The sequence below is a fragment of the Synchiropus splendidus genome, chromosome 11 (assembly GCF_027744825.2).
Source record: "Synchiropus splendidus isolate RoL2022-P1 chromosome 11, RoL_Sspl_1.0, whole genome shotgun sequence".
Lineage (NCBI taxonomy): Eukaryota > Metazoa > Chordata > Actinopteri > Syngnathiformes > Callionymidae > Synchiropus > Synchiropus splendidus.
Genome location: NC_071344.1, coordinates 19,113,987 through 19,140,834, shown reverse-complemented (window position 1 = coordinate 19,140,834; position 26,848 = coordinate 19,113,987). Strand labels below are relative to the sequence as shown.

The following is a 26,848-nucleotide window of genomic DNA, read 5'->3' as shown; positions in this document are numbered from 1 at the left end:
TGAATATTGACTTCCATTCTCTGCTGACAGTTTGTTGTTCTCACGCTGGAAGTGAGGCCATGAACTTCAGAAATGACAGCGGGTGGTTTCTGTCACGCGCGGCAGGCTCGGCACGGTGCGCCTTGCTCTGGGCGGTTTGAAGCTCGCTGTTGATGGCTGACTTTGTCAGGTTTCCTGGGAGCAGTGATGCTGAGCCTCGAGTGTGAAGCGTTTTCTCTCACCTCCAGATCATTGTCTCACTTCCCCCTCGCAGCCGTCTGTTTCTGTCTCACCTCGTGTTCTCCTCAGGCTTGTTCTGCTGTTGGTGTGTCTGATCACTTTCATCTTCTCTTCTCCTCACCGCTCGCTCCTAATCGGGGCTCTCAGGAATGCTGCAAACCTCAGGTACCATCTCTGCGCCTATTTTTACACCTGTAGAATCTGAGTGCTCCTCCGGTAAACGTCCTGTGTAGCTTCCTCCCCCGTCTCCCTGACACACACCGGAGCCTCCTGTCGCTCTGAGATAATGGTGCTGATCAGCAATTGTCTCGTCTGTGAACTTACTGTCTGATGCTGGTTTGTATTGTGTGACTTCCACAAGATCTTTACAGATCAGTAGTGAGCGGCTCTTCTCTGGGCAGCAGGACAGATCCAGGGGTTCACACACCCAACATCTGTCTTCGTGCTTTCTCGTACTTCGGACTTTTCACTCTGACCAATCAGACACGTTTGATTAGCCCCACCCTCTTGGTGACGTCAGTGGTTGGTGAAACTTCAGCTTCCCACTGGAGAACAAAGTTACCTGTGATGAACAAAAACATGCACAGAGAGCAGCCAGTGCTGGAGCCAGCTAATGAGAGAGCGGCGAGATGTGGGGCAAGACAGAGCCAGGAAGAGCATGAGGAGGATAGTGAAGAGTGAGCAAGGGAAAGAGGTAAAGGAGCACTTGGACTGGACCGCCCGACTGTGGGGTCACAGCGGGACGGCAGCTCAGAGAAAGCGCAGAGCTGCAGCCACCTGAGTTGCTATTTTTAGATGCAGCCTTTGTAACAAACCTGCAACTCAAAGAGAAAAGACTGAACGTGTGCGAGTGGAATATCCAGCTCTGGATCCACCCGGACCTTCTGAGGCCACACAGTGTTGCTCCTGAGCTGGAACGCTCCCTCCACCAGGACGCTGACATTTAATGCTCTTTCATGTCCATTGTGACATTCTCCAGCTGTGTGTTTCCCCTGAGATCCTCGACAGATGACATTTGTTTTGGCGCTAATGAGCCGGTGCAGAAACGCCATGCTACGCACAACACTGATGTCAGAGAGCGTTTGTTGTCACTCCTGATCATCAATCTGATTAAACTGTGGTTTCCTCAGGATGTGCAGCCTCCTTTCCCTCCTGGTCCTAAACCTTTGCATCGACACTTGAATGCTTGAGGTGTGTTCTCTGGCGTGGACTCTGGTGCGGTAGCTTGCTGTCCAGAAATCTGCCTGGCGTCCCAAAATTGCAGCTGAAACTTTCAATTCAGAGCAAATATGAGGGAAGTGAGTTGGCTGGAGCGCATGTTGGAGAGGCAGGGAGAAAGGTGGGGCTTGAGGCAGTGCTAGAGAGTGTTCAGTCCTCTGAATCTGACATCATCTGATGAGTCCAGTCATCAGCAATTTATCCTCACAGATTTGATTTAACTTGTGTTTGTGTGAAGGATGAAATAGGTTCCACCATTGCGTGAACATATACATACACACACACACCTTGGGCTTTTAGCATCACTAGTAGAAATGTGATTCATTGGCTCATTGGTCTTGAGGAGGCGGGCGATAAACTAGTGGTGGGGGGAGGTGAGGGTCCCCAGACGGGAGCCGGTGGCCGTGGTGATGTAATGATGCCAGTGATGGCCCCTCCCCCCGGGGACATTGCCAGGATACTAATGATGGTGCTGTAGACGCACCTGAGCTTTTGTTGTTGTTTTGCTGCATTACATCATGGTTGGAGGGCTCCAGTGATGATGTCATGCCCTCAGCCTAAACCCCCCCCCCCAACCCAAACCTCCCACTCACCTCCCCCGCTGGCTCTGGCGCCGCTCCACCGACACACTCTTTGTTGTTTAGATGGGATGTTGGGTTAAAATGTGAGTTTCTCATTTCCATATCAGAGTTTCAAAACTGCTGTCGATAAATGTGTTTGAGCTGTGGTCCGATCATTTTGTCTTTGTTCATGTTTAAATGGCTATTTATCTTATCATTCAGTCTTTAAATTATTCTCTCAAATATGAAAATATGTAGTTTGTTTTAATAATTGTCGATAGAAATTTCTAATGTGTTTATCCGCTGCACAACTGAGGGCTGTGATTTAGCTTCAGTTTGTGCAGCTATTCATTCATCTGATGGCTCTTTATAAATGTGCCACACTTGTTTAGTGGAAACTGTATTTTTAGACTACTTATGACTGTCATTTCCTCCTCTGGTCTCCTCTGTGCAGGTGATGTAGTGTTTTTTGTGGAAACTAGTGTCAGTGTCTGCAGACGTGGAGTTAGCAACTGATATCGGCACCTCCATTGTCTCCTTTGCTCTTTTCACCTCTTTGTTTTTCATGTGCGCTCGCTCTGTCGCTTCACATGCTGTCATTTGAATATCTCACACACAAACACACACACCAGCTGAGCGAAGGTGAAGTGCAATCACTGCTTATTTTAAACTCCCCCTCCCTCCTCCGCTGCGCTGTGTCTCGCTGTCTGGGTTACCTAGGCAACTGAAGCCCTGGAGGCTGCTGTGTGTAAAGTGGTGGGGGGTGTCGTTGCCATGGCTCCACAGCTGAGTGACAGAGTGACATCATTGTCTTCATCCCTCTGTCTTCCCTGATGAACTCGTCTTCTGTCTCATCCTCTCCGAAGAGGAGCGCTTCCATCTCATTAGTCACCATGGTAACCGCCTCCAGCCTGCTCTGATGGCTGACCGTCACCTCTTCTCTCCAACCTTCCACCGCGGCTGTGATTGACAGCGATGTGATTTGACCCACTTTTGCAAATGTGTTTGATGTTGCTTTGATGATGAGAGCCCTCGACCTGTGCAGGTGTTGAGCCTGCAACCGGCTGCGTCCACACGACTGTGATTTAACATCGAAGCACCGGTCTCATTTCTACTGCAGCCATTGCTGTCACCCAGGAAGCTCCTGTCCTTCTCTCGTGTCTTTGGTTTGTCTACAGGACTAAATAAGTTTCCTCTTTGTTCATCTTTATCATCTGTCAGGTCACCTGAGGGACGATGGACTTGGTGGCATTTTATGATACCCGCTGATGAACCTGATCTGAAGAATGTAGATTTCAGAATACCGTTGTTGTTGTTGTTGCCTCATTGGTTGTGAGTTTGTTTAGTGGGTCTAATGAATCTCATCTGTGAGACACCTGGTGACGAGCCACCACAACTAATATAAATTACCAAAAATGAAAATGACCTCACACTGAAGCAATAACTCGAGTTTGTGTTTCTGCTCATGGGTCTGATGAGTGTGAAGCCTCACACAGGTGTGAGGTGTTCAGTCGATTTAGAGTGACGACAAAATGGATGAGCTGGTGGTCACAGCTGGAAATGTAAGGCAACGGAGATGAGACGGTTTCTAAATGTGACTTTGTGCTTGAAGTATCATTGAATCGAACATTTCTATGTCACCGGCTTCCAAGAGTTTTATGCCTCCTAGAGATCACTCTGCAGCCTGAATGGGAAAGCTTCCATAGAAAGTGCAAGTGAACCTTGCATTGCGGGTTGTTTTCTGTGTGAGTGACTGTAGTGTGTTAGCATTGGGAATTTTTGAGTTTCTTGTTGTTTTGTTGTAGAGTGTCAATCTTTTTTGTGTGTTGTGTGATGATGTGACTCATAAAGGCAGATTTTGAATTGACTCATGAGCAATTGAGCTGATTTATGGAGGTGAAGAGAGAGACCGGAGGTGGATGGTTTCAGTCAGAATGGAATGAGGTCTTCAACCATCAGAAACAAGCTCACATTAAATGCGCGAACGATTTCAAACGTAGCTGTGAGCAAGAACTTGACTGTGACTGTGAAGGCCACCAGGACACTGAGGGAAGCTGAGGGCAGGGAAGTTCAGCGACTGGAGACCAAAGCAGAGTTCTTTTATTTCTGCAGCAACACATGCAAATAACTCGTGCGAAGGAAGTCAGAACTCGACTCCTTGTCTGGTATCCACTGTAAAAAAAAAAAAAAAACAAAAAAACTGGACTGTGACGTCACCAGAACTGGACCTCTTCTCTCTGCTGGGGGGCGTTAAACCGCCGTCACTATCAGGCAGGAAGGGGGCCCTTCCTCTCCCCCTCCTCCTCCTCCTCGGCAGCAGCAGCTCCCTCCCCCTCCTCCACCCCTGACACACATCCTCCTGCTCCAAACAAACCTCTGGCTCCATCACCGCCGCCGCTCCGCGTCTAATGGTGCATGAAGGCGTTTTCACTCCGGCGTCAGCCATTTCTGCGCTTCTGAGTCCCGACATGTCCGAGAGAGGTTCGGGGGGGAGAACCGGACCCGGCAGCCGGGCTCGTGTCTGCTCGTGAGCCGCTTGTTGTTTTTTTTTTTTTTCGCGGATTTCGGGGCTCGCAGCAGCGGAGCGTCTCGCAGCTGTCGAGCCGCGGGGAGGGGAGAGGGGCCGGGCGGCGGTGCGCCGACGATGGGGGTCTTTCCTGCCGCCTAGATCCGGAATGCTAACCCGGCGGAGCCTCCGTCACCATGAAGCCGTTAGCGTCAGCGTCGGACACCAATGGAGTCCAGAGCCAGCAAGAGAAACCCTCGGTGAGTGGCGTCTTCGCTTCTTCGGTCGCGCTCCGTGTCGTTCCAGATGTGTGTCAGTGTGTTAACTGCCGCCATGTGCGCGTGTGTCCACGTCGGGAGCCGATCCCGCGGCCTCCAGGTCCATCGATCAGCCGCCATCACGCTCACTTTAACGAGGTCGTTAGCGGACAGTGAACGCAACACTGGTTCACCCTGCCGACCATAAATAAGAGCCGTTTATGGTCCAGATGTGACGTACGGACGCTGTCCGCGGTGCTGAACTCGTCTGCACTTGAACCCCGACACTCGCACACTCGCGAACACGAGCACTCACTACTAACCGGTGTCAGTCAATATTAACACACGCAGTGACCATGACAATTCCAAATGAAATCACTCTCATCTGGAATGAGTGGAGGAAACTAATCCAAAATCAGTGACACACCTAGAATCCGTGTTTCAGAGAAGATGTGTGACACACCTCAGGTCCAGTTCAGTTCACCTCAGTAGGTGTCAGTCCAAACGCTGATCTCCGCCACAGCTATACACAGTGATACAATGACCTGCCAATTTTACCTTCTCTGGCAATGTTGCCGCTGGTGTTCTGTCTCACGCTCTTGCTCATGCGGTGACAGAGTTCAGTGTTCAGTTTTACCCTTGATAAATGTTTGGATGACGTGGCAGAGCGAACTGTGCAGCCGCTGACTTCACCTTTGTCCGAACCTTGGCCTGTGAAGCGCCAGTGTTTTTAGCTTGGTTGACGTTAGCTCGCTGCTCATGTAGCTGCAGGCCTGATGAGCTTCTCAGTACTTCTCGTGTGCCGCCCCCGTGGTCAGTGGCCGCCTTGTTGACCGGCGCCTCCCAGGATTAAACTGGTGTAATTGAGTTTGGTTTGTTCAGCGCTGATTCTGTTTGCTCTCACTTTATCTCCTTATCTTCGCCCTCTCACTCTCGTTAGCATAGTAATGGCGTCTTGTGCAAATATTCATCGTCCCAGCTGGAAAGTCATCACGAGCGAAGGCAAACAGCCGCCACACCATCTTATTACAGTAACTGCGTCTCCATGGCAACCGCCAGGCGTCACCATCTTTTACCTCCTCCGGGCTGCGACTCTCACTTTTATAGCCGAATTATTGTTGGCACTCGTTGATTTACAGCGCTTTTATAGACCGTTCAAGATAAGACGTCATAATGAAATGAGATGAAGCTGAATCTGACCCTCGGAGGTGCGTGGGGAACCAGTCGTGATGAGGGAGTCACACCTTTTCATAATTTGAACAGTTGAAAATATCATCTTGCTGGCAAGAGGAACTTTTTCACCTCTCATGGTTCAGTGAATTCGTCTGTTGCTCAGAAGTGTAAAGACAGAGATGGGCATCATTCAGATTATTATGTCTATGACATTGTCACTCTGAAGCTTCCTGTCGAGCATGTTGACTGTTGACGGCCTGATTCTCCCAGAGTTAGTATAGATTATAATGACGGATGGAGACAGCAGAGGGCTCCACATCTGTCTTGCTCGGGCCCCCGGTGTAGACGTCTGATACGGTGAGGGCTTGGTTGTGCGCTCTTCCATCCGTACCTGATATATTTGGGCTGATGGTGATATGTGATGTGAACGAAGCCCACTGGAATAGTCAACAGAAACTCTTGATTCCTTGTGTCACTCTTCTGCTCCTCCTGAGCTCATGCCTGAACTGTTTTTAAGTTTGGATCTTAAAATGTCCTTATTTGTGATAGCTCTCAGCAACTCTAACATGCCGCAGTGGTCTTATTTAAAAAGATAAGACAATGTTTATTCGACTCAAAATATTTAGCTGTGATGTTGCCTCACATTCATATCCCTGCATGTCTCATCGCAACCGGCCCGTTGTTTGGTCACTAAAGTGAAACCGAAGAGGCTGATTTGTTGCTGATCCGGTGAACTTCAGGGATTCTAAAGAGTTCACTGGATTGTGGAGAACAAAGGCTAGTTTAATGGTCATGAATGGACCAGTGGCCTCTGTCAGGTCTGCTTGTCCTCCTCTCTAAACTCCCGCTGGAGGAGGAGAGCATGTAGGTCTCCTTAAAGCCAGGATATTGGGAAATGTCTCAGTGAAAGTTTTAAATCCACAAATCTGTTCAGTAGTCTGAACCCTGTGGCTGCGGGTCACAGGCCGGTCTGGTGACACCTGGTTGTTTTGCTATGTTGACAGTAACGGAGTGAAGGTGGTTCTCTCACTCGCCTCCATGCTCAGAGGCTTCTCGTCCTCCTCACCCCTCCAGCGTTACAGATTCACATAAAGCGATTGAGCACCAGCCAGCGCTCGCGGCACTCCAATCTAGGTCATTAGGTCTGCAGTGTAATTTAGGGAGCGGCACATCTGCTCGCGTGTCGTGGCCCCGACTCTCTGAGCGAAGCTTAAGCCTGGCCGTGCAGGAGCAGGTACAACCCCCGACACCAGGCAGCATCAACATGCTCATGCTCAAAACACAGCAGATCAATGAGGTGAATGTCGAGTTGATCAGTGTCAGGGGCCGAAGTGCCCGGAGCGGCCACAGAGCCAGGGTCCGAGCTGATTGACCAACAAAGCGCTGACCTAAATGATGGGAGGCAAGGATTAAGTGTTTATTATCCTCTCACCCTCCCCCCAGCCTGCCTTTATCTCTCCCTCTCCGTGGGAGGGGTCGCTGTGTAGTGTCAGCTTAGCAGCTGCTGGAGCCTCTCTTCATTGTCGCTGTCACTGTTGACGTAATAGAAGTAATAGAAGCTGCTGGAAGGGAGTGAGAGTGAAGATCTGCACATCATAAAACGAAGCCACATTCAGTCCAGATGTTTTGGAACCTACCTCTGGGGCTGATGTGGTTCCTCTGACAGTGAAGAATTTGATACTTACTTGAAGCTGGAGATGTCAGTGAGGAGCCACTATAGCAGTATGTGAGCCACTTTCATCATGCAAACATGCAGCGCCATGACTTCCTGTAGGTCCAGCATGTTAGGACTGAACTGTGACCTCCAGACTTGCACACTGGCTTGGTCTGTGTGGTGTGTCTGGCAAAGAGTCCAGCTCTGAAAGAACACGGTCGCCAGTCAGAGACCCGACCTTGCTCACTGCAGCATTCAGTTGATAGACACTAGTGTGTGCTAGAGTGCACAGACATGTACCTTCCTCTAACCTTTCGTGTGAAGCATATACCTACCGTTTTCCGTCAGCTTTTCGTTCACTCTTGAGTGACTAAGACTCGCACTCCCTGTGAACGTCTTCACAGCTCACTGTCACCCGCTCAGTTGTGCTGCAAAGTGGCTCAGATTATGCTGTTGTGTGTTGATTTTATTGACACTACAGGTTGTAGTTTTTTTTTTTTTAGCTGAGTCGATTTTACCCCGGTAGAGGTGTTTTTTTTTTCTTCACAGGTTTCCTCCCAGACTGGGTCCACACAGTCTTGATGAGACAGCTGGCACTTGACCCGCTGATGGCGACCTCAGGTGACCTCTGCAGTGGTCAGGCCTGCCGTCCTTCTCTAGCTCTCTGAAGTGGTGATGTCATCACAGCTGGCAGCCGCAGGAGAGTCTCCCGCTGGAGTCTCGGATCAATCTTTAATTAAGATTGTTCCAGTTCTAATTATCCTGTAACGTGATTAGTTACCTCGTCGTCACCGCTGGAGCAGATGATCTGCCGGCGCTCTTCATCGTCGCCGTCACAGCGCTCTGGTTTAAAACTGCTGTGATAACGGTCACTTTTCCCAAAACACTAGCTGTTTTATCTTTCCGCGAAAGAATTGACTTTGTTTCTCAGCTTGAAATCTATGTTTGTTTCTTCTGTGTCTTGATGCTTCAGGAAGACTTTTCTGTAGATATTTTTTGTGACAAATATTGTTACAGTTTGTGAACTATTTGACTGAAAATGAAATCTCTCTTGACTGTGTTGTTCTTGAACAGTTGGATTGAGCAGCACTTGTGTCTCTTTGTTATCATCTTTGGATTTGTTTGTAGGATTCCTCCGCCACCATATGAAATATTGAGATTCCAGATGTGGGCCCCTCTAGCGCCCCCACCCTCCTACTGAGTATCACATATAAAAGAGTAAATAAAACATTGGCCCATGAAATATTCACACCGCTCGACCTCGTGAACCAGATTCAGCTTTTTGATGAAATTCATAATTCACCCTGTGAGGCTGCACATGTGTGTGAGGAACACACTCCATTAGAACCAACCAAACAAACTGAACCAGATCAGACTCCAGTTGGGCTCCCAAAAACCTGTTTCTACTTCTTTTTTTGTCCACCACAAGTTGCCATCATCCTCATCATGAACCTCGCTGGTCTTCCTCTCCTCCATCTCCAACATTCTTGGGTCAACACTGTCTCTCCTCCCTAACTTGGTCTTCAAATGTCTCATGTCCCTATGATAGTCTCATTTCTGAGCCTGTCCTTATTCCCAGTGATGACCTCCACATCTCTGACTCTTCTGATTCATCCCCCTGAGTCTGAACTTCATGGCAGTGAGTCTACTGTCCTGTTGAGCTTCTCCCTGACATCACACTCCACCCTGCTGCACTTGCTTCTTCTCTGTCCATTCTGCTGACTGACCCTGAACACTCAGCTGTTTTTTCTCTACTCCTCATCTTCACTCTTCCTCGTCCCTCTCATTACGCGTCTCTTGTCAGACATATTGCTTCAAGGCGTGTTTACTCTTCAGACGTGGAGTAACTGGGACACACTCACCAAGTGTCTGACATTTGTCTTGATGTCAGTTTCACTCTCTTCAGCGAGATGTCTTCGTGGTTAAACGAGCGCTTAACTGCAAGGACTGTCCTATTGCTGATCCACGTTAGCTGTTGTCATGGCAACGGTGGGACGAGACCATGTTCTCATACTATCGTGGAAATGCTGGAAAGCTTGTGAGCCGTGACCCTGAAATGAAGCTGGGATGGTTATTTCTGTTCCTGCTCCAGTTTCTCAGATTATTTAAACATATGAGTTGTAGGTTATTAGCTCCTGTGGGGATGCTTGAGACAAGAACACACACACACACACACACACACACACACACACACGCAGAGAGCTGAATCTGAGCTTTCTAATTGCTGCAGTTTTCCTGGTTATTATTCAGAACAAATTGGCCTTCGTTTTTCCTCAAGTTGCTTTTGGAGCCCAGAACTTTGATGAGGGAGTTTCCTCTGCTGCTGTCCAAGAACTGACAGAGAGATCCTCCAGCACGACGCTGCCTCTCTCATGTTGTCTCCTAGACCTGAGCTCCTCTTTTAGCCCCTCCCATTTTCACTTTTAAGTCTTGGAAAATAAAGACTGAGGTGCATTTTGTTGACGCTTATTTATATATTAGTACATTTGTATCGGCTGTAATGTTGTTCATATAGTCTGTGTGAGCCGCGTCCATCCGATACAGTAGCTACTGTGTGTGAGAAGATACCTGCCGTGTGTGTGTGTGAGCGACCAGGTGTGTGCGTGGCTGAAACTGACCCAGTGTGTGTCGTGTGTGCGCAGCTTCCCGCAGACTTCAGCAGAATTCACCTGGCCGACGGCCTGCACCCACAGGTGACCCACGTCTCGTCCAGCCACTCAGGATGTAGCATCACCAGCGACTCCGGAAGCAGCAGCCTGTCAGACATTTACCAGGTATGACCCCATCTCACCATGACACCCTCCCCTCATGCTTCTGTCTGATGCCTGAACAGCCTCCAGGTGGTTCACCTAGAGGCTGTCGCAGCACGGTGACCTCAGGGTCATGAGATGAGACTTCAGGTCAAACCTCAGGGTGTTCCTCCCACTTGAGAGCCCAGTTCCATGAGCACCTTCTGAACATTTCAAATGGTATGAGCATGAGTGATCCAAAATGACGTCCACACACAAGTCAGCATGTTGAAGTTCAGCACGGTGGCCTCACTCTCATGCTGCGGCAGCAGCTGATGTGTGACGGCCCAAACGGGACTGGACTGCAGCTCTCCTCAGCTGATCCTCTTAATGTCCTGCTGAGACGTGATTACAGCCTCACCCTGTCATCCTCTTACTGTGTGGCGCGCAGACGAGTGTGCGCACGCGCCTCTGCATCATTCCAGAATCCCATCATTCTCCACAGTTTCTCTTGTTGCGTGCTGTGTGACCTTGTGTGTTCCAGTGAGTGTGTGTGCAAACATGTCTGACTCTTCTCCCTTCCCAGGTTAACTTCTCTCTGAGCTGCTTCCCTGACTCACCTGCTGATGTCTGTAAATCCAGCCTATTGTTTGTTGCTTCTCGATTCTGTACTGTTTGCTTTTGTGCTTTCTTGACTTCTACCTTCACATTTGCACCTTTTCTCATTTTAAATTGAGTATTTCAAACAGCACAAAACCATCTGTGTGACTTCCTGGTTTCCAGCTCCAATCAGCAAAGCGGTGATGATTGACAGCCCTGAAGCCCGCCTCTCTGGCGGCCATGTTTGAGTGTGAATTAAAGATGACTGGAGTCCTTCAGCATCGATCCCAGAATAGTGGCGATGAAATATTCAAGCGGTTCCAGCTGACTGAACATTTATAGACATCTGATGTCACGCCAGTGCGAGGTCACATGGGTTCACCGCTTCATTTGAGTGTGTAGGGTTGAATCTGCACCTCAACAGCTGCTGCCTGGTTTTGGTTTAACCCTTTCACTCCTGTCTTGTTGCCATGTTGAGTGACTTTGTCACTGTAGCTCCACTGCTCACTCGGATGTGTGCGAACAGGAGTGCAGCAGTTCAAATTGAAAGTGGACCATGTTGACATGGGAGCCCCTGAGTGTGATCATTTTTTGATGGCCTTTATTGAAGTAGTACTGGTAATTGTTAAGGTATCTTAACTGTTGTTTGTTGTAGATATTTGACGGTGATGGTTCTTATCTATGGTGATATTGTCTACAGCTGTATTACTAGGTGTGTTTGAAGTGTTGTCAGTGGTGTTTCAGTTCACTTTCCTATTGAACAGCCTTAGCTTGTCCCTCTGTTAAATCAGCTCAAAACCCTTCACATTTATATGACACATAGACACGGTGGAGATGCACGTGCACAAGAGAGAGAGATGGACCATGGTGGTACCGGTGTCAGAGGCTACATGCTGGTCAAGTGAAGATATTGAGGAAGAATTAACAGTGATCACCATAGCCAAAGTCAACCGATCGCTGGGTCCTACCCTTCAAACACAAACAGCAGGGGGAACACTGGGTACTCCTGTAGTAGTATTGTTTTCTATGGTCGAAGCTGTTGTTCTGACTGCCTGTTTGGAGTCGTAGTTGTGTAGTAGTCATGTTTTATTTACTGTATCATGGTGGGAAAGTACCATTTGTAATATCGTAGTACTTGTCGTCATCCACATACACTTTTTGAAGAAGTAGAACAGTTGTGTTTGTGATCCTTCGTTGTGGTAGTGCTACAGTTGTAGTATTATTGAGAGTAAGTGAGTAATGCAGTTTTCGTCATGCAGAGTCACATGCACTGCAGAACTGGTGGTAGTAGTATTCTGTATGAGTCGGTAGCGGGACAATGATGTCCTCTGATGTCGTCCGAGACATGTTAAGCTTGGGTTGTTTTGTGGACCATACAAATGTGTGTGCTGCAGTGACCATCAGTTTGGGGCTCCGCCCACCTCGGTCACTTCTCCCGCCTCTCCGACGCCGCCCTGAATCATTGATGAGCACGAGCTCGCGGCGATGCAGAGAAATGACAGTGAGGATTTGGGGACTGACGGCAGCGGAGCATCTGAACCCTGGGTCTGGTTCTGGGCGTAGGTGACGATGCGACTAGCGCTGGAGCTTTGTGGTCATCTGGCCAAGGTCCCGTTTTCATCCGGCCGGAAGCTGGAGGCGGGTCGTCACCCTGAGGTGAGCAGCTTTGTTCAGGTCGGAACAGCACCGGACTTGCAACCTCTCTGGTGATCAGAGCTGTTGCGTCGCATCACCCGCGCACAAGTAATGTTGTTAGCTGTGTCTGGTGAGCTGCGGTGGGTCAACGGGTAATGAGCTGGTTGCTTTGCGGATGCCAGTGTTTGATGTTGTCGCTGGTGAGGACGCTGAGGAACTGGGTCAGTCAGACCTGCTGCTGCTGTCGCTTGCTGAGCTAAACACATCTGACATGTTGAACCTGCTTCCTTCGCGCTGCTTCACCCGCTGCTGGGTCGCCTGTTCACCTGGAGGTTCTGGGTCATGGCTCTGAAGATGAGACCTTAAAATGAGAGGGTTGTACTTGTGTGTCGGAGTGATCACAGGACAGAAACCCTAAGTTGAGGCTGCACAGTGTCATCTTGTTGAATCCTGAATCGGCTGAGATCTGTGTCTGACCTCTGGTCCAGGAGCCTTGACTGGACAATAGATCAGCAAGTGAAATCCTTCTGAGATGAAGGTCTCCAGGTTCGCTGGCATGTGGCTGAGTTGCTGGAGACATTCCCGTCCTCGAGATAGTCGTCACCACTCCAGACTCTCCGATCAACTGAGCGTGTTCTTCTTCCTGTTCCAGGCCACGGAGAACGAGCCGGGCGACATGGACCTGAGCGGCCTGCCTGAGACGGCGGTGGACTCTGAGGAGGACGATGACGAGGAGGACATTGAGCGAGCGTCGGACCCACTGATGAGCCGAGACATTGTCCGGGACTGTCTGGAGAAGGACCCTATGGACCGGACTGACGACGACATCGGTGAGTGGTTCTGTTGGACGGTCGGAGCGCTGGTTCTGTAGTCAGTCACATGTTCATGTTCTCTGCTGTGACTATGGATTCTACTGCTCTGGTCCGGGAGCGAGGACGTGCGCAGCAGTGACTGAAATCCTCTCACTCCACCACCGCCCCTCCCCCTCTTGCCAGCGGCTGTTTCTAGGTCACTCGGCTCTGCGCCCCGCCTCACCTCTCCCAGCATATTAAACTTTTAGTGATGCCTCAGCTTCACACTGAGTGCCGAGGCAGTGCCTGCTTGCCTGGGCCACAGCACCGGCCTGGGTAGCCACGGCACCGGCATGTGTGATCATGGCACTGGCCAGATAGATAGATACTTTATTGTCATTGTACAGTGTACAATGAAATTGAAAAATGGTTTTACTCAGCTGAACCTGATTGGTCCATCATCGTAGTGCAAGAGTCATGTGACCTCCCAGTCAAGTAGCATGATGAGATAAAATGATAGCTAGCATTTAGAAAACAAGTCACTGTTCATCTCTCCACCGGTGCGTCTTTCTTGGTTTCTCTCCATCGCCTTTTTTTTTCTTGCCTTTGTCGCTTCATCGTTCTTCTTCATTCTTTGTCTTTGTCATGTCTCTTTTGTCTTCGCTGTCATTATCCTACCCTTTCACTTTCACATGACTTTGTTCATCCTTCTTGAACCACTGTGCTTTTCCTCTTCCTTCCTCCACCTCTATCATTCTGTCTCGTCTCCTCTCAACTCTTCTCCTTTTGTCACAGTGCTATCCAGCTCTCCATCTGCCATGATTCACCCTTCTTACCCCTCATTTCTCTTCATTGTTTTTTATCTCTCTCTCTTCGTCTTTTCACACCTCTCAGTTCTTCCTTCTCTCTGCTCCTCACCTCTCTCCTGTTCTTCATCCCTCACTCCAACTTTTCCTCTGTCAAATGTTGCTTGATCACCGCATGTTTGTCTTCCACTTGTCTCCTCTCCTTTGTTCTTCTTGTGAAGCTCAAAGAAGCACTTTAGTAAATTAGTGAAATGGGTCGGAGTGGAGGAAGAGGAGGATGAAGAGCAGCAGGAACTCGTTAAACTTTACTGTCCATGAATAATTCAGCTCCTTTGTTTTCTACACGAGTGTGGGAATTGAGCTTCACTTTCACTTCTCCGAGTAAACCGTTTCTTCTTCTTCCTCTAGTCATGTGACTTGTCAACTTGATTACTTCCTCTAGAATGGGTTTGACTTTAGTCTGTACATTGTGCTGATGATGATTAGATAGTCCTGTATGGTCGTTGTGATGATGATGAAGATGATGTAACCTTCTTTTCCCTCTTCTTCTGCTCGTCCTCCACTGTCACCTCCATCCTCCCTCTGTCCCTCGATCATCCTTCTCCTCCTCCCTGTTCAATTTCCTTGTAACCTCTCATCCTCACCCCACTTGTGTCCCTGTCCTCCCCTATGCTCCTCTTGCTCTCCTCCTCAGAACAACTCCTGGAGTTCATGCATCAGCTGCCGGCATTCGCCAACATGACGATGTCAGTGAGGAGAGAACTATGTGCCGTCATGGTCTTCGCTGTGGTGGAACGAGCCGGAACCATCGTCTTGAACGACGGCGAGGAGGTGTGTGTGTGTGTGTGTGTGTGTGTGTGTGTGTGTGTGTGACCTAGGTCACCAGTCTCACCAGTGAATCTTTCTTCTCCCATTCATTGTTTGTTCTGCTCTATTAAACCTGAATGTCAGAGCTTTACGGTGCCTGTGGCAACTTCACTTCCTCTCTTGAGGAGTCGTGATGACAATCCTCTCTAATGCACCTCAGCAGCGAGCAGTGCCGGCCCTCAGGTCGGCGGTCACCACTGAGCGTTCGAGGTTCACTGGGCTGTCGTCTACACGCAACGCTTTCAATGAATTCCTGGCAATCTTCTTTTGTTGGTTGCGATTCACTTGGAATAACCCAGAGATGAGAGCGTTTGGTCGAGAGTTAGAACTGATGAGTCGGGGCGTTGACTGTCACTGAATCACCCGTTTAACACAATGTTTAAACCTCTATGAAAGACGGCTTGCTCTGCACCGATAACTGATGGATCAGACATTTTTGGTTGTCGCGATCAAAACTAAATCTTTTTCACTTGTTCACCTTCTGCCGCGCTGTCGGAGGAGAATAATTTCACCTTGTTGTAACCGACCAGTCCGTCGCTCTGTGGCAGGCTTTGTGATGTCATAAAGATCAAAGTGCATAGCCTCCATGGTCTTACTTAAACTGCATCCAAGGTTTCCCCTCACGTGTAACTTTGTCTGTTGAGGAGCACTGATCTCATGTCTGTTCTAATGCCTGTTCTGCTGGTCTCCAGCTGGACTCGTGGTCGGTGATCCTCAACGGCTCTGTGGAGGTGACGCACCACGATTCCCGGACTGAGATCCTCTGTATGGGGAACAGTTTCGGTGTTTCGCCCACCATGGAGAAGGAGTACATGAAGGGTGTGATGAAGACCAAAGTGGACGACTGCCAGGTCAGGAACCAGCCATGATCACTCACTTTTATGTCCTTCTCTCCTCCTGGATATTTCTAGTTGTCTTTCTTTTTTCCCGCCTTGTTTGCCCTCTCTTTTCCTTCCTCTTTTACTTCCTTTCTCTCCATCTTGTATTTCCTCCTAACGCTACTTGAACTGTCAGTTGGAAACGATGTGACGGTTCTGTTCCTTTCTGTTCTGTTTGGTCTGTTCTGTCCAGTTTGTCTGTATAGCCCAGCAGGACTACTGCTGCATCCTCAACCAGGTGGAGAAAAACATGCAGAAGGTTGAAGAGGAGGGTGAGATCGTCATGGTGAAAGAGCACCGGGAGCTGGACCGCACCGGCACCAGGAAAGGACACATCGTCATCAAGGTGAGGAGCCGCCTCAGTGAGCTGATCACATCTGACCTCTGACCTCATCTCTGCTCAGGGCACCTCGGAGCGGCTGACCATGCACCTGGTGGAAGAGCACTCGGTGGTGGACCCCACCTACATCGAGGACTTCCTCCTCACCTACCGGACCTTCCTTTCCAGCCCCATGGTGGTGGGCAAGAAGCTGCTGGAGTGGTTCCATGACCCGAGCCTCAGGGACAAGGTAGGACCGGGTCTCTGAGGTTCATGTGGCCACATGCTTTATTTAACATGACCTTCACGTTTTGTTTCCATTTTTAAATGACGTGTGTGGCGTCTGCAGGTCACTCGGGTGGTCTTACTCTGGGTCAACAATCACTTCAACGACTTTGAGGGCGACCCCGCCATGACCCACTTCCTGGAGGAGTTTGAGAACAACCTGGAGAAGGAGGTGAGTCTTGACGACGTGACTGTGTGTGATCCTCAAGCTGACCTTGGTGTGTGTTACAGAAAATGTGTGGCCACCTGCGGCTGCTGAACATCGCCTGTGCTGCCAAAGCCAAGCCGCGTCTGGTGACACTGACCAAGCCCTCCAGAGACGCACCGCTGGCCTTCAGCCTGTTAGGTGGTCAGGAGAAGGGCTTCAGGGTCTTCATCGATGCTGTGGAGCCTGCGAGCAAGGCAGCGGAGGCCGGACTCAAGAGAGGAGATCAGGTGCGAGTCCACTTTGACCATTTGTGACTCATCCAGATGAATGATCGTAAACTTCCTGTGGCAGATCCTGGAGGTGAACGGCCAGAACTTCGAGAACGTTCAGCTCATCAAAGCCAATGAGATCCTGCGGAACAACACTCACCTGTCAATCACTGTGAAGACCAACCTGCTCGGTGAGACCCACGCTCCCCTCATCATGTGACCTCAGCTCACTCCTCTGCCCCTCCCTCAGTTTTCAAGGAGCTGCTGACCCGACCCGAACAGGACCATGAGCTGGACATTGAGGACGAGCATGACCGGAAGAATGGGGCGCCGCACCTGCCCAAGATCGGGGACATCAAGAAGGGCAGCCGGTACTCCATCCCGGACCTGGCGGTGGATGTGGAGCAAGTGATGGGTCTGGAGAAGGTCAGCAAGAAGGCCAAGAGCAACAGCGTGGGGGGCCGCAACAAGCTGAAGAAGATCTTCGACAAGACGCTGACCAGCATCCTCCCTCCAAAGCCGTACAAGTAAGAGGCCTTCACTTCCTGCTCCTGCGTCTTTGCAGAGCCTCTGTCCGACTGAAGCAGCCGCTGTCGATGTAGCGCAGGTGACGCGCCTCTGTCTCATTCACTGGATCTTTTTTTTTTTTTTATTTGTGGTGTTTTTTTTCACTATTAATTATACAGTCTATTTTTTTGCTTTTTTTCTTCATTGTAATCTGGAATTGATCACCCTTTGTTGCTGTAAATTGAATTCAATGGCAGAAAGAGAATTTATAAAGTTGCTCAAAATGTCATAGCAAATAATCAAAACTTCTCTGTAGCTGCTGCGCCCTCTGGCGGTGCTCGACTGAACTGCTTTTTGTCTCCGTTGCCATAGCGATGTGTGCGTGGGTCAGTCGCAGGACGACAGCATCGTGGGGATGAAGCAGTCCAAACAGATCCCACCGGCGCTGCCCGTCAGTGGCAACCTGTCGTCGTCCAACCCCGACCTGCTGCAGTCGCACCACCGCATCCTGGACTTCAACAACCAGCCGGGTTGGTAGTTCAACTCCTCCAGTCACACCTCTGTGGCTGTTTAGTTTGACTATCTTAGCTCAATCAGTCAAGTGTGACATGATCAGCACGACAACCTTGAGAGTTGACCCTAGTGGCGAACGATCAGGTCGTGTTGAAAAACAAGAGTATTGAAGTGGTTCTCTCTCCCTCTGTGTTCCAGTCCCAGTGGTGCAGAGTGAGTACTCCCGTCAGTGCACTCCTCTTTGCAGGCTGCTTCTGTTTAAACAATGTCAGACTAACTAACTGCTGGCTGCCGTGGTGACTGATCCCAGCTAATGTTATGGTGGTGGGAGGTTCAAGTGTTGGTGTGAGAACTGACCATGTGCTGTATCCCCCCACAGACATGTCGGACCAGGTCCTGCGGGTCTTCAAGGCCGACCAGCAGTCTCGCTACATCATGATCGGGAAGGACACGACTGCCAAGGAGGTGGTGGCTCAGGCCATCCGAGAGTTCGCGCTGACCGCCGCCCCCGAGGCCTACTCCCTCTGTGAGGTCTCAGTCACCCCCGAGGGGGTCATCAAGCAGCGCCGGCTCCCGGACCAGCTGTCCAAGCTTGCCGACCGGATCCAGCTCAGCGGACGGTACCAGATAGACCTGCCACCTGCTTCACTTGAAGCTGACCTCTGACCCTCCCTCCTGACCTCTGACCCTCAGGTACTACCTGAAGAGCAACATGGAGACGGAGACGCTCTGCTCGGACGATGACGCGCAGGACCTCCTGCGGGAGGCCCAGATCTCGCTGTTGCAGCTCAGCACAGTGGAGGTGGCCACCCAGCTCTCCATGAGAGCCTTCGAGCTCTTCTGCGCTATCGAGCCCACAGAGTACATCGATGACCTGTTTAAGCTCCGCTCCAAATTGGGCTCAGCCAGCCTCAAGCGCTTCGAGGAGGCCATCAACCACGAGACCTTCTGGGTGGCCAGCGAGGTGACACGGGAACCCAACCAGCTGAAGAGGATGAAGACGGTGAAGCACTTCATCAAGATTGCGCTGCACTGCCGGGAGTGCAAGAACTTCAACTCCATGTTCGCCATCATCAGGTACACCTGTTCGCCCCTGCCGTCTTTCTGGGCTCCTTCTGCAGACGCTTCCGTCCAGCGGGGACGCTCAAAGTCAAAGTGGTTTTTGATATCCATGCAACAGTGACCGTCAGTGGATTATTTTTAGTTGAAAATAATTTTCCTGTCCCTTCAGCAGTAATAAGTGAGGATGCAAATCTCTGCGGCTCAGAACCTTCAGGCACTGTTGTGGTAGTTCTATGACCCGATACTGAGCCCTCGCCCTTCTCTCTGCAGCGGTCTGAACCTGGCACCGGTCTCCAGACTTCGGGGCACATGGGAGAAGCTTCCCAGCAAGTACGAGAAGCTCTTCAGCGACCTGCAGGACCTCTTCGACCCGTCCAGGAACATGGCCAAGTACCGGAACGTCCTCAACAACCAGAACCTGCAGCCGCCCATCATCCCGCTCTTCCCGGTCATCAAGAAGGACCTGACCTTCCTGCACGAGGGTGCGTGGTGTGAAACTTCCTCAGCTGCAACCTCACCCGGCTGGTTCTGATCCGCTCCTCTTCTGTCCAGGAAACGACTCCAAGGTGGACGGGCTGGTGAACTTTGAGAAGCTGAGGATGATCGCTAAAGAGATCCGGCACGTGGGCCGCATGGCGTCGGTCAACATGGACCCTGCGCTCATGTTCAGGACCAGGTAAGACTCGGCTGCTGTCCTCGCGGACGTCTCCCCCTGCTGGTGTCATCTGCTGGTGCTGTGGTGGCGCAATCTTCTCTGGTGATCGTGGTTCTGTCCTAAGTTCTCGTCTCTCTCGTCCTCCTTCTGCTTCTCTGTTCGCCGGCGCCGCAGGAAGAAGAAGTGGAGGAGTTTAGGGTAAGTCTGCTGACACGCCGCCTGTGACCTTTCACCTCCACCAATCACACGCTTCCGCCCTCTTCTGAGTTTGCTTGCGGTCAGAGGTCACTCTGCTGGCCATCTGCATTGGGTCTCGTCCCTTTCTCTGTTTTTACCGGTCGCATCCATTGTGAGCCTTAGTGGGCACTGAGGTACTCTCTGACTCTAGTATGTATGTAAGTATGGACCTGTGTGACCTCTGGGTGACCTCTGACCTGCCTGCTCCTCTCAGGTAGTTCTGTCTGTTTTTTGTATCTGAGTGAGGAGGTTCACTGGGCTGGACAGCAGAACTTAGTGGGACCTCTAACTATACCGCAGCGGTTGCCGTGTAACCATAGCAACCTGCTGCTGATTTGGCGCCACCTGCTGGAAGATGGAGGTTCTGCTTAAGTTTGTGCTGAAGTTAGAAGTTATTTGAGGGACGTTTCATTCCTACAGCCACTGAAAGCAAAGACCTCTGTGGTCCTCGTCCCTTGTGTCTGGAGTTTTGCTGCATGTTCTCCTGACAATGTCCCCCACACTGGAGTGTTCATGTGCTGTGTGTGTGTGTGTGCGCGTGTGTAAGCAGGTCACTGAGTCAGGGCAGTGCTGCCAACGCCGCCGTACTGGATGTGTCGCAGAGCGGTGGCCACAAGAAGAGGGTCCGCCGCAGCTCCTTCCTCAACGCCAAGAAGCTGTACGAGGACGCGCAGATGGCCCGCAAGGTCAAACAGTATCTGTCCAACCTGAGCCTGGAGACCAACGAGGAGAGTCTGCAGACGCTGTCCCTGCAGTGCGAGCCCTCCATCAGCACCTGTGAGTCCACTCCAACCCTGCACGACCCCTCATCGCCCGTCACGTGGTCTCACCGTGTCACCTGTCTCCTCAGTGCCCAAGAACGCCGGCAGCAAGAGACCCGATACCTCGCCGGTGGTGTCCCGGGCTGCCAGTCAGCAGAGGGGTCAGCTGTCCAAAGGAAAAGAAGCTCTTCAGGTTCCAGCTGTGGCCCTGTACCCCTCCAGGAAGAAGGTCCCTGTCAAAGACCTGCCTCCTTTTGGTGAGAGTCCCACTGCATTTGCTTAGCTGGTGTCAGCAGGGGTCACTGTGGAATGTCCTTCTTCATGATCCTCTTCATCTTCTTCCTCTGCCACAGGCACCAGCTCACCGCAGTCACTGAAGAAGATTCTGTCTCTGTCGGAGGAAGGGGGAGGGGAGAGGCACCGCCGGCAGCCCGAGGACGCCGTTTCCAACGCCTCGTCCCAGCTCTCCTCCCCGCCCACCTCCCCCCAGAGCTCCCCCAAGAAGGGTGAGGCCAGTGACATGAAAAGTTCTGCGCACAAATGTCTTGATGTTTCACATGTCATGTGAGTCAGTAGAGCAGGTCTGGACTCTCTCACCGGTCTTGTGTCCTGCAGGCTACTCTCGGGGAGGGGATGCCTACTCAGACTCGGGTCACAGTGAGATCTCGTCCCGGTCCAGTCTGGTCAGTAACTTCTCCTTCGACATGGCTCAGGAAGACCGGAGGAGTCGCCTCTCCGGGGACGTCCACATTGGAGGGTCCAGACTGGAGCGCCGGGCCACCACCGACCCTGATCAGTACAGTCTCGGGTAGGAGCGGCAGACTGGGCTCAGGTTTGGTCCCGTCGTCCAGACTCCTGATTGAAGTCTGCTCTCTTCCAGGTCGTACTCGTCCATGCAGGACTGTCGCGGGATCTACGCCGGATGCCCCACGGTTCTGTCCTCACCCAGCTCAGAGGAGCTGACCCAGGATCAGGGTGACCGGGTCTCTCTGGACGCTGCCGACAGTGGCCGAGGCTCCTGGACGTCCTGCTCCTCTGGCTCTCACGACAACATCCAGACCATGCAGCAGGGCCGCAGCTGGGAGACACTGGCATTTGGAGGGGGCGGGGGGCTTGGAGGACTTCCTCCAGGTGGACCGGAGGCCTTGCTCGGGGGACCCGCGGCGCTGTGGGCTGCTCAGGCCCGGGGCAGCTGGGCCTCCGCCAGCTCCTCATCCTCGGCCGCCTACTGGGGCGAGGACTCTGAAGGGGACACAGGCACCATCAAGAGGAGGGGAGGGAAGGACGTCAACGCCGACCCTGAGACCAGCAGCATCACGTCCACGGGCTCCGAGGACGCCAAACACCTCGGGAGACCCACGCCGTCGCCCATCACTGCTGGAGGTAATGGAGCGTCAACCAGGCTGCCATCAGGTGTCGGTCCACTGTGATGACGGTCTCTGGTTCTGTTTCTCCTGAAGGTCGGAAGGAAGGTCGATACCGGGAGCCGCCGCCCACTCCGCCGGGCTACACGGCCCTGACCATGTCTGACGTCGCCGAGGGGCAGCACGCGTCCTCGCCCCCGCCCGCCCCCGCCGCCAGCCACACAGGGCGCCGGCCGCCAGACTATACCACGGCCCTGCAGCGCTCTCGCATGGTGACCCAGTCACCAGACTCCCACCAGAAGCAGCGAGCCGCCGGACTCCACCGCACGCGCTCGCCGGCCGAGGACGAAGAGCCGGAAGAGGAGGAGGAGGGTGAGTGCCGTTCTTCATCACTAGTCGTGGCTCTGCGGACACCCGAGACCAGGCCCTGATGGTGTGGGCGGGGCCAGGCGGCAGGTAAAACAACTCGCCTCCCCCCCCACATGACCCTGCATGGCACGCACACACACACGGTGATGTCATCATGCATGAGAGGGAGTCCCTCACCACCTCATCCTGCACGACTGAGGAGCCCTCAGACACATGAACGTTCCTCAGGCCTCCGAGTGCCAGTCGACAAACACGCGTCTCAGCCATTTGGTTCTAATTCCATCACGTTTGGTCGCTACATGACTGAACTCCGTGTGGCGTAGCTCGGATCCGAGTGCGAGAGAGTACCGGAGTCACCTGACCTTGTCTTCTCTCCACAGACGACGAACAAGTCTCGGCGGTTTGACCGACGGTGGTCTGAGTGACTTTGGTGCCGAGTTGGCGGGACCGACGAGACGGCCCAGCAGAACATTCAACGTCAGTGGCCTCCACGGCGCCCCCTGCTGACCGCCTCGCTGCCTTAAAGCGTCTGGCGGCTTGAGTGGCCTGCATGTGAAATACTGTGACGGAGGCGGGACTTTTGGGTGCGGGGCGGCTCGACCGGAACCACCTGACTGACCCAGAGACACACATCATCTGCACTTTCTCATTTTCTACTTTCTATGAACTCGTCGGAACGAACATGGGTTTGGACGGACCACGAGGCTTTTGTAAGAACTCTGTTGCACTCTGAGGGGGCGGAGTCAGGGTGGCGGGTCACCGGGCCGATGAATCCAGTATTAACTCTGAGGACGACTTCGTCACGAGCCACACGATCAAACATTTCTCAAGAAAAGCACTTTCAGCACAACCAACGGCCCTTGTTGCCACGGCGACCGCTCACTCTTGTTACAGTCAGTCCCAGAACCACCTGATCAAACCGGGTCAGCGCCACTGGCTGAGTCACAGTCAGGTGACCGAGGGTGGCAGCAGGAGACGTTTTGATTGGACGATGTGAAGAAGCACAAAGAGCTGCATTGTTGTGTTTTTCGCCGACAATTGTGATGTGACGGCGGAAGGTTCTGGATCCATGAACGTCTGTCAGTCGAAACACCTCGGCTGAAGTTTTCCTCCAAAGGTTTCTGGCAGAAGTGTCAACATGCATCGCAACAGTTTTGAATGAAGCCGCTGATATCAGACGTGTGAGGCTTCAGTGCCGCGCTTGACTGAACACAAACACACACACACACAGACAGCTGCCTTCAAACACGCAGCAGGTACACGACTGACTCGTCGGGGAGAAAAGCACATGACCTCACATTTACTCAAAGACGAGCACAAGCTGACACTCACCTGGTCCACACACACAGCAAGTGATCCAGACACACACAAACACACTGGGACCAACCCTCATAAATGAACCACCAGACACACACCACGCTTCCGTCTGAGTCTCAGTCGGTCGCCTCACCCGGATCTGAACCCAGAATGTTGAAGCGCCTTACACACGACAGCCACAGCCGTGGAGCGGTCGCAGGCTTGGGAGGTGAACTGCCTTACTCACAGACGTGACGACCGACCGTACCCCCATCCCCCTCCCCACCGGATGCGGACTTCAACACTGTTGACTGTGATGAAGGACTCTTGAGGCTCGTGTCCCGCCCTGATCACATTGATCAGTCCCTGGAACAGTGGCGATGATGTCCCTGCTTTCACGTTGTGACGCCGCAGACGGCCTGTGATGAGGATGAGGAGGATGAAGACTCGACAGCTGTTTAGGTAGACGGTGTGTGTGTCGCTCTTTGACCTGTATGTCTTTTACAAAGACACGTGTTGATCCTTCTTTTGTATTTTTAATACAACAATTGTACATATGGGTTCTATTTTTTGTTGAAATGTTCGTTAACGCCTCAACATCAGCTCGTACCAGCTGGAATCAATAAACTCCTTCAAAGTCCTCCGAGCTGCAGCGAGTCTCTGATCCTTACTGACGATTCCACGACTGGTTTGACACTTTAGCTCATGAAGTTACTTCAACAGTTAAACCTGTGTTTACTTCCTTGACCGCTTCTGTTTCCCGTCATTTGTGTTTGTTCTGCTTAGCATCCGAACCTTCCCGCTGGTGGTTGTGACCGTGACAGTAGTCAAACGGATCGCCGTCTCGGAATCCTGTCTCTGAGCGTGTCTCTGGCCTGTTTGTCCAGCAGGTGGTGCTGTTGCTCCATCATTCCTCTGAGCGTGTGATCCGCTTTGGATGACGTGAAACATTGACGCGGGAAAATGTCTTAAATTATCGTCATATTATAGTCATCCTGTTTCCTCGTCACACCAGAACACGTGACTGAAAACTCACATTCGGTGGATGTTGCGTTCATGTGCTGTCCGAATTGAAAGTTGTCGAGTGTCATACACGGATGAGTCGACTCTGCTGCCGGCATGAATAATTCAAGGGCCCCAGTCAGCCCGGAGCTGCACTTATTATCAGGCGACACGGAGGCACCGAGTCTGTCCTCACACACACACTCGTCTCAACGTGTTTACAAACGCCAAGGTCCGCCGCCGCCAGGTGACGCTCTGTTCCACCTCGCGTCTCCTGGTTGGTGTCCAGGTTCCCGAGGGCCAGAGAGTCTTATCAGGAGGAGGCAGGAGCGCGGCGGACCTCAGGTGTGCTTGTGTGTGTGTGTGTGTGTGTGTGTGTGTGTGTGTGTGTGTGCGCGCGCGCGCGCGCATGCTTGTTTATAGTACCTCGTGGGGACCAATTTTTGACAAAACACTTTCTTCGTAGGGACCTTTTACCGGTCCCCATTTGAGGATGAAGACTTGAAAATGGCGAGGTGACTATAGCTGGGTTCCAGTTTGGTTTAGAGTACTGGTTCAGGTTAGTCATGTGTTTTCGATGGTTAGGTTTAGAGGGAGAGACTGGGGAAAGGGTGATGTTAATATATGTCAATGACAGCATACATTAACACTAAGATAGGAAGACCAACGTGTGTGTGTGTGAGAGAATGAGAGAGATGTTTTGTTGTGACGTTTCTTCAGCTTCTCTGCTGCGACTCCTCTCACCATCTTCTGAAACTCTGGACACTAAGAGGCCTTTTTTTCGCTCTGCTTTGGTGCCACAGTGAAAACCTGACCCTGATTGTGTGTGTGTCTGCCCCTGTCCACTTTAGTTCCTTCTTCTCTCTCTTTCTCTCAGTCCCTCTCTCACTAACTCCATCGCCCTCTTTCTCTCCCTCCCTCTCTCTCCCTATCTCCATGTCTCTCCCCCTCTATCTTTCCTGCGCTCACTCCCTCTCATCCATCCCTTGGTCTTGTACTCTCTCTCTCCTTCCCTCCCTTTCTCCCCAAGTCCATCTCCTTCTCTCGCTCCCTAATTCAATCTCCCTCTTTCTCTCTCACTCTCTCCCTCTCACTCCCCCTCTTTTGAGCTTTCCCACTCTCTCCCTCTCTTCCTCTTCCTCTCTTTCTCTCTCTCTCTCTCTCTCTCTCTCCCCCCTCCCTCAATCAACTCAATCTCCCTCTTTCTCTCCTGCTCCCTCTCGCTATCTCTTTCTCTCTTGCTCTTCCCCTCCCTCTCTCGCTCTCCCATCTCTCACTCCCAAAATCCATCTGTCTCTCCCTCCCTCTCCCTCCCCCTTGTTCTCTCTCGCTCTCTCCCCCTCTCCCTCTCTCGCTCTCCCTCTCTCGCTTCCTCTTCTTCTTCTCCCTCTCTCTCTCTGTCCCTCCCTCTCCCTCTCTTCCTCTCCCTCTCTTTCTCTCTCTCCCCCCTCCCTCAATTAACTCAATCTCCCTCTTTCTCTCCATCTCCCTCTCGCTTTCTCTCTCTCTCGCTCTTCCCCTCCCTCCCTCCCTCCCCCTCTCCCGCTCTCCATCCCCCCTCCCTCCCAACCCCCGCCTGTAAGCCGTGGCGCGCGCGTGGAGGTGAGGTTGGGCTGGTGGCTCGTGCCTCGGTGGTGCACAGACGAGCCGACAGTGGCCGAGGTCGGAGCTGTGAGCGCGGGCAGGAGCTGTCCAGAGAGCCGCGGTGCTGAACTCTCTCCGCTCTCGTCCGAGCTGGATCTACACCTACTGGAACAAACTTCTCTGCCGGAACACCGGATCTAGCGGACCGTGGAGTGGATCTAGTTGGAGCGGGTTCATCTGCCGGATTATCGTGCTGGATGCTCCTCGCCGGGACTCTCAGGTACCAACATCTCAGTCCCGCCAGTTGAGCGAGTATTCGGAACATCGCCGAGATCGAATCCCACCAAGTGCAGCTAAACAAGTTGAATCGCTGAAACCAACTCAATCCCGATGAGTCCCGCGCTGCCGGTTCCGGACGGTGGCACATCTTGGAGCAGAGCTCGTCCCGTCACGAAGCTCCGGAGCTTCATCCGCCCACCGTGTTCGCTGCCTGGCTCTGTAATCCCCGAGTGACACCGTTAGCTGCGGGATTAGACTTTTGTTTTCGTGCTCGGACTGAGACTCGACGCCGTCACGTCATCGCT

The 26,848-nt window shown here is 51.9% G+C and overlaps 2 protein-coding genes across 17 annotated transcripts in view; both read left to right on the top strand.

Annotated features, from left to right (window-relative positions):
* Positions 1–24,235, top strand: part of rapgef2b (Rap guanine nucleotide exchange factor 2b) — a 52,514-nt gene extending 28,279 nt beyond the window's left edge. For 2 of the 15 annotated variants that reach the window (XM_053878574.1, XM_053878585.1), the window contains 25 exons: positions 367–384; positions 10,230–10,361; positions 13,204–13,381; positions 14,843–14,979; positions 15,708–15,866; positions 16,087–16,239; positions 16,298–16,462; positions 16,562–16,669; positions 16,729–16,932; positions 16,997–17,105; positions 17,165–17,441; positions 17,794–17,951; positions 18,133–18,147; positions 18,314–18,554; positions 18,628–19,011; positions 19,267–19,478; positions 19,549–19,672; positions 19,826–19,849; positions 20,436–20,665; positions 20,739–20,906; positions 21,003–21,155; positions 21,265–21,457; positions 21,530–22,032; positions 22,110–22,469; positions 22,763–24,235. In XM_053878574.1, coding sequence (XP_053734549.1) covers positions 367–384; positions 10,230–10,361; positions 13,204–13,381; positions 14,843–14,979; positions 15,708–15,866; positions 16,087–16,239; positions 16,298–16,462; positions 16,562–16,669; positions 16,729–16,932; positions 16,997–17,105; positions 17,165–17,441; positions 17,794–17,951; positions 18,133–18,147; positions 18,314–18,554; positions 18,628–19,011; positions 19,267–19,478; positions 19,549–19,672; positions 19,826–19,849; positions 20,436–20,665; positions 20,739–20,906; positions 21,003–21,155; positions 21,265–21,457; positions 21,530–22,032; positions 22,110–22,444 — 4,380 coding nt within the window. In that variant the 3' untranslated portion in view covers positions 22,445–22,469; positions 22,763–24,235. Of the gene's footprint in view, positions 1–366; positions 385–431; positions 4,764–10,229; positions 10,362–10,384; positions 12,573–13,203; positions 13,382–14,842; positions 14,980–15,707; positions 15,867–16,086; positions 16,240–16,297; positions 16,463–16,561; positions 16,670–16,728; positions 16,933–16,996; positions 17,106–17,164; positions 17,442–17,793; positions 17,952–18,132; positions 18,148–18,313; positions 18,555–18,627; positions 19,012–19,266; positions 19,479–19,548; positions 19,673–19,825; positions 19,850–20,435; positions 20,666–20,738; positions 20,907–21,002; positions 21,156–21,264; positions 21,458–21,529; positions 22,033–22,109; positions 22,470–22,762 lie in introns of those variants that run through there. The other 13 variants (XM_053878582.1, XM_053878575.1, XM_053878586.1 and 10 more) reach the window with 13 other exon arrangements.
* Positions 24,236–26,212: 1,977 nt separating this feature from the next.
* fstl5 (follistatin-like 5) overlaps positions 26,213–26,848 on the top strand; it is a 60,219-nt gene continuing 59,583 nt past the window's right edge. Inside the window, exon 1 of one of the 2 annotated variants that reach the window (XM_053878616.1) lies at positions 26,213–26,544. In XM_053878616.1, the coding sequence (XP_053734591.1) occupies positions 26,522–26,544 (23 nt within the window). In that variant the 5' untranslated portion in view covers positions 26,213–26,521. The remainder of the gene's footprint in view (positions 26,545–26,848) is intronic. The other variant, XM_053878614.1, reaches the window with a different exon arrangement.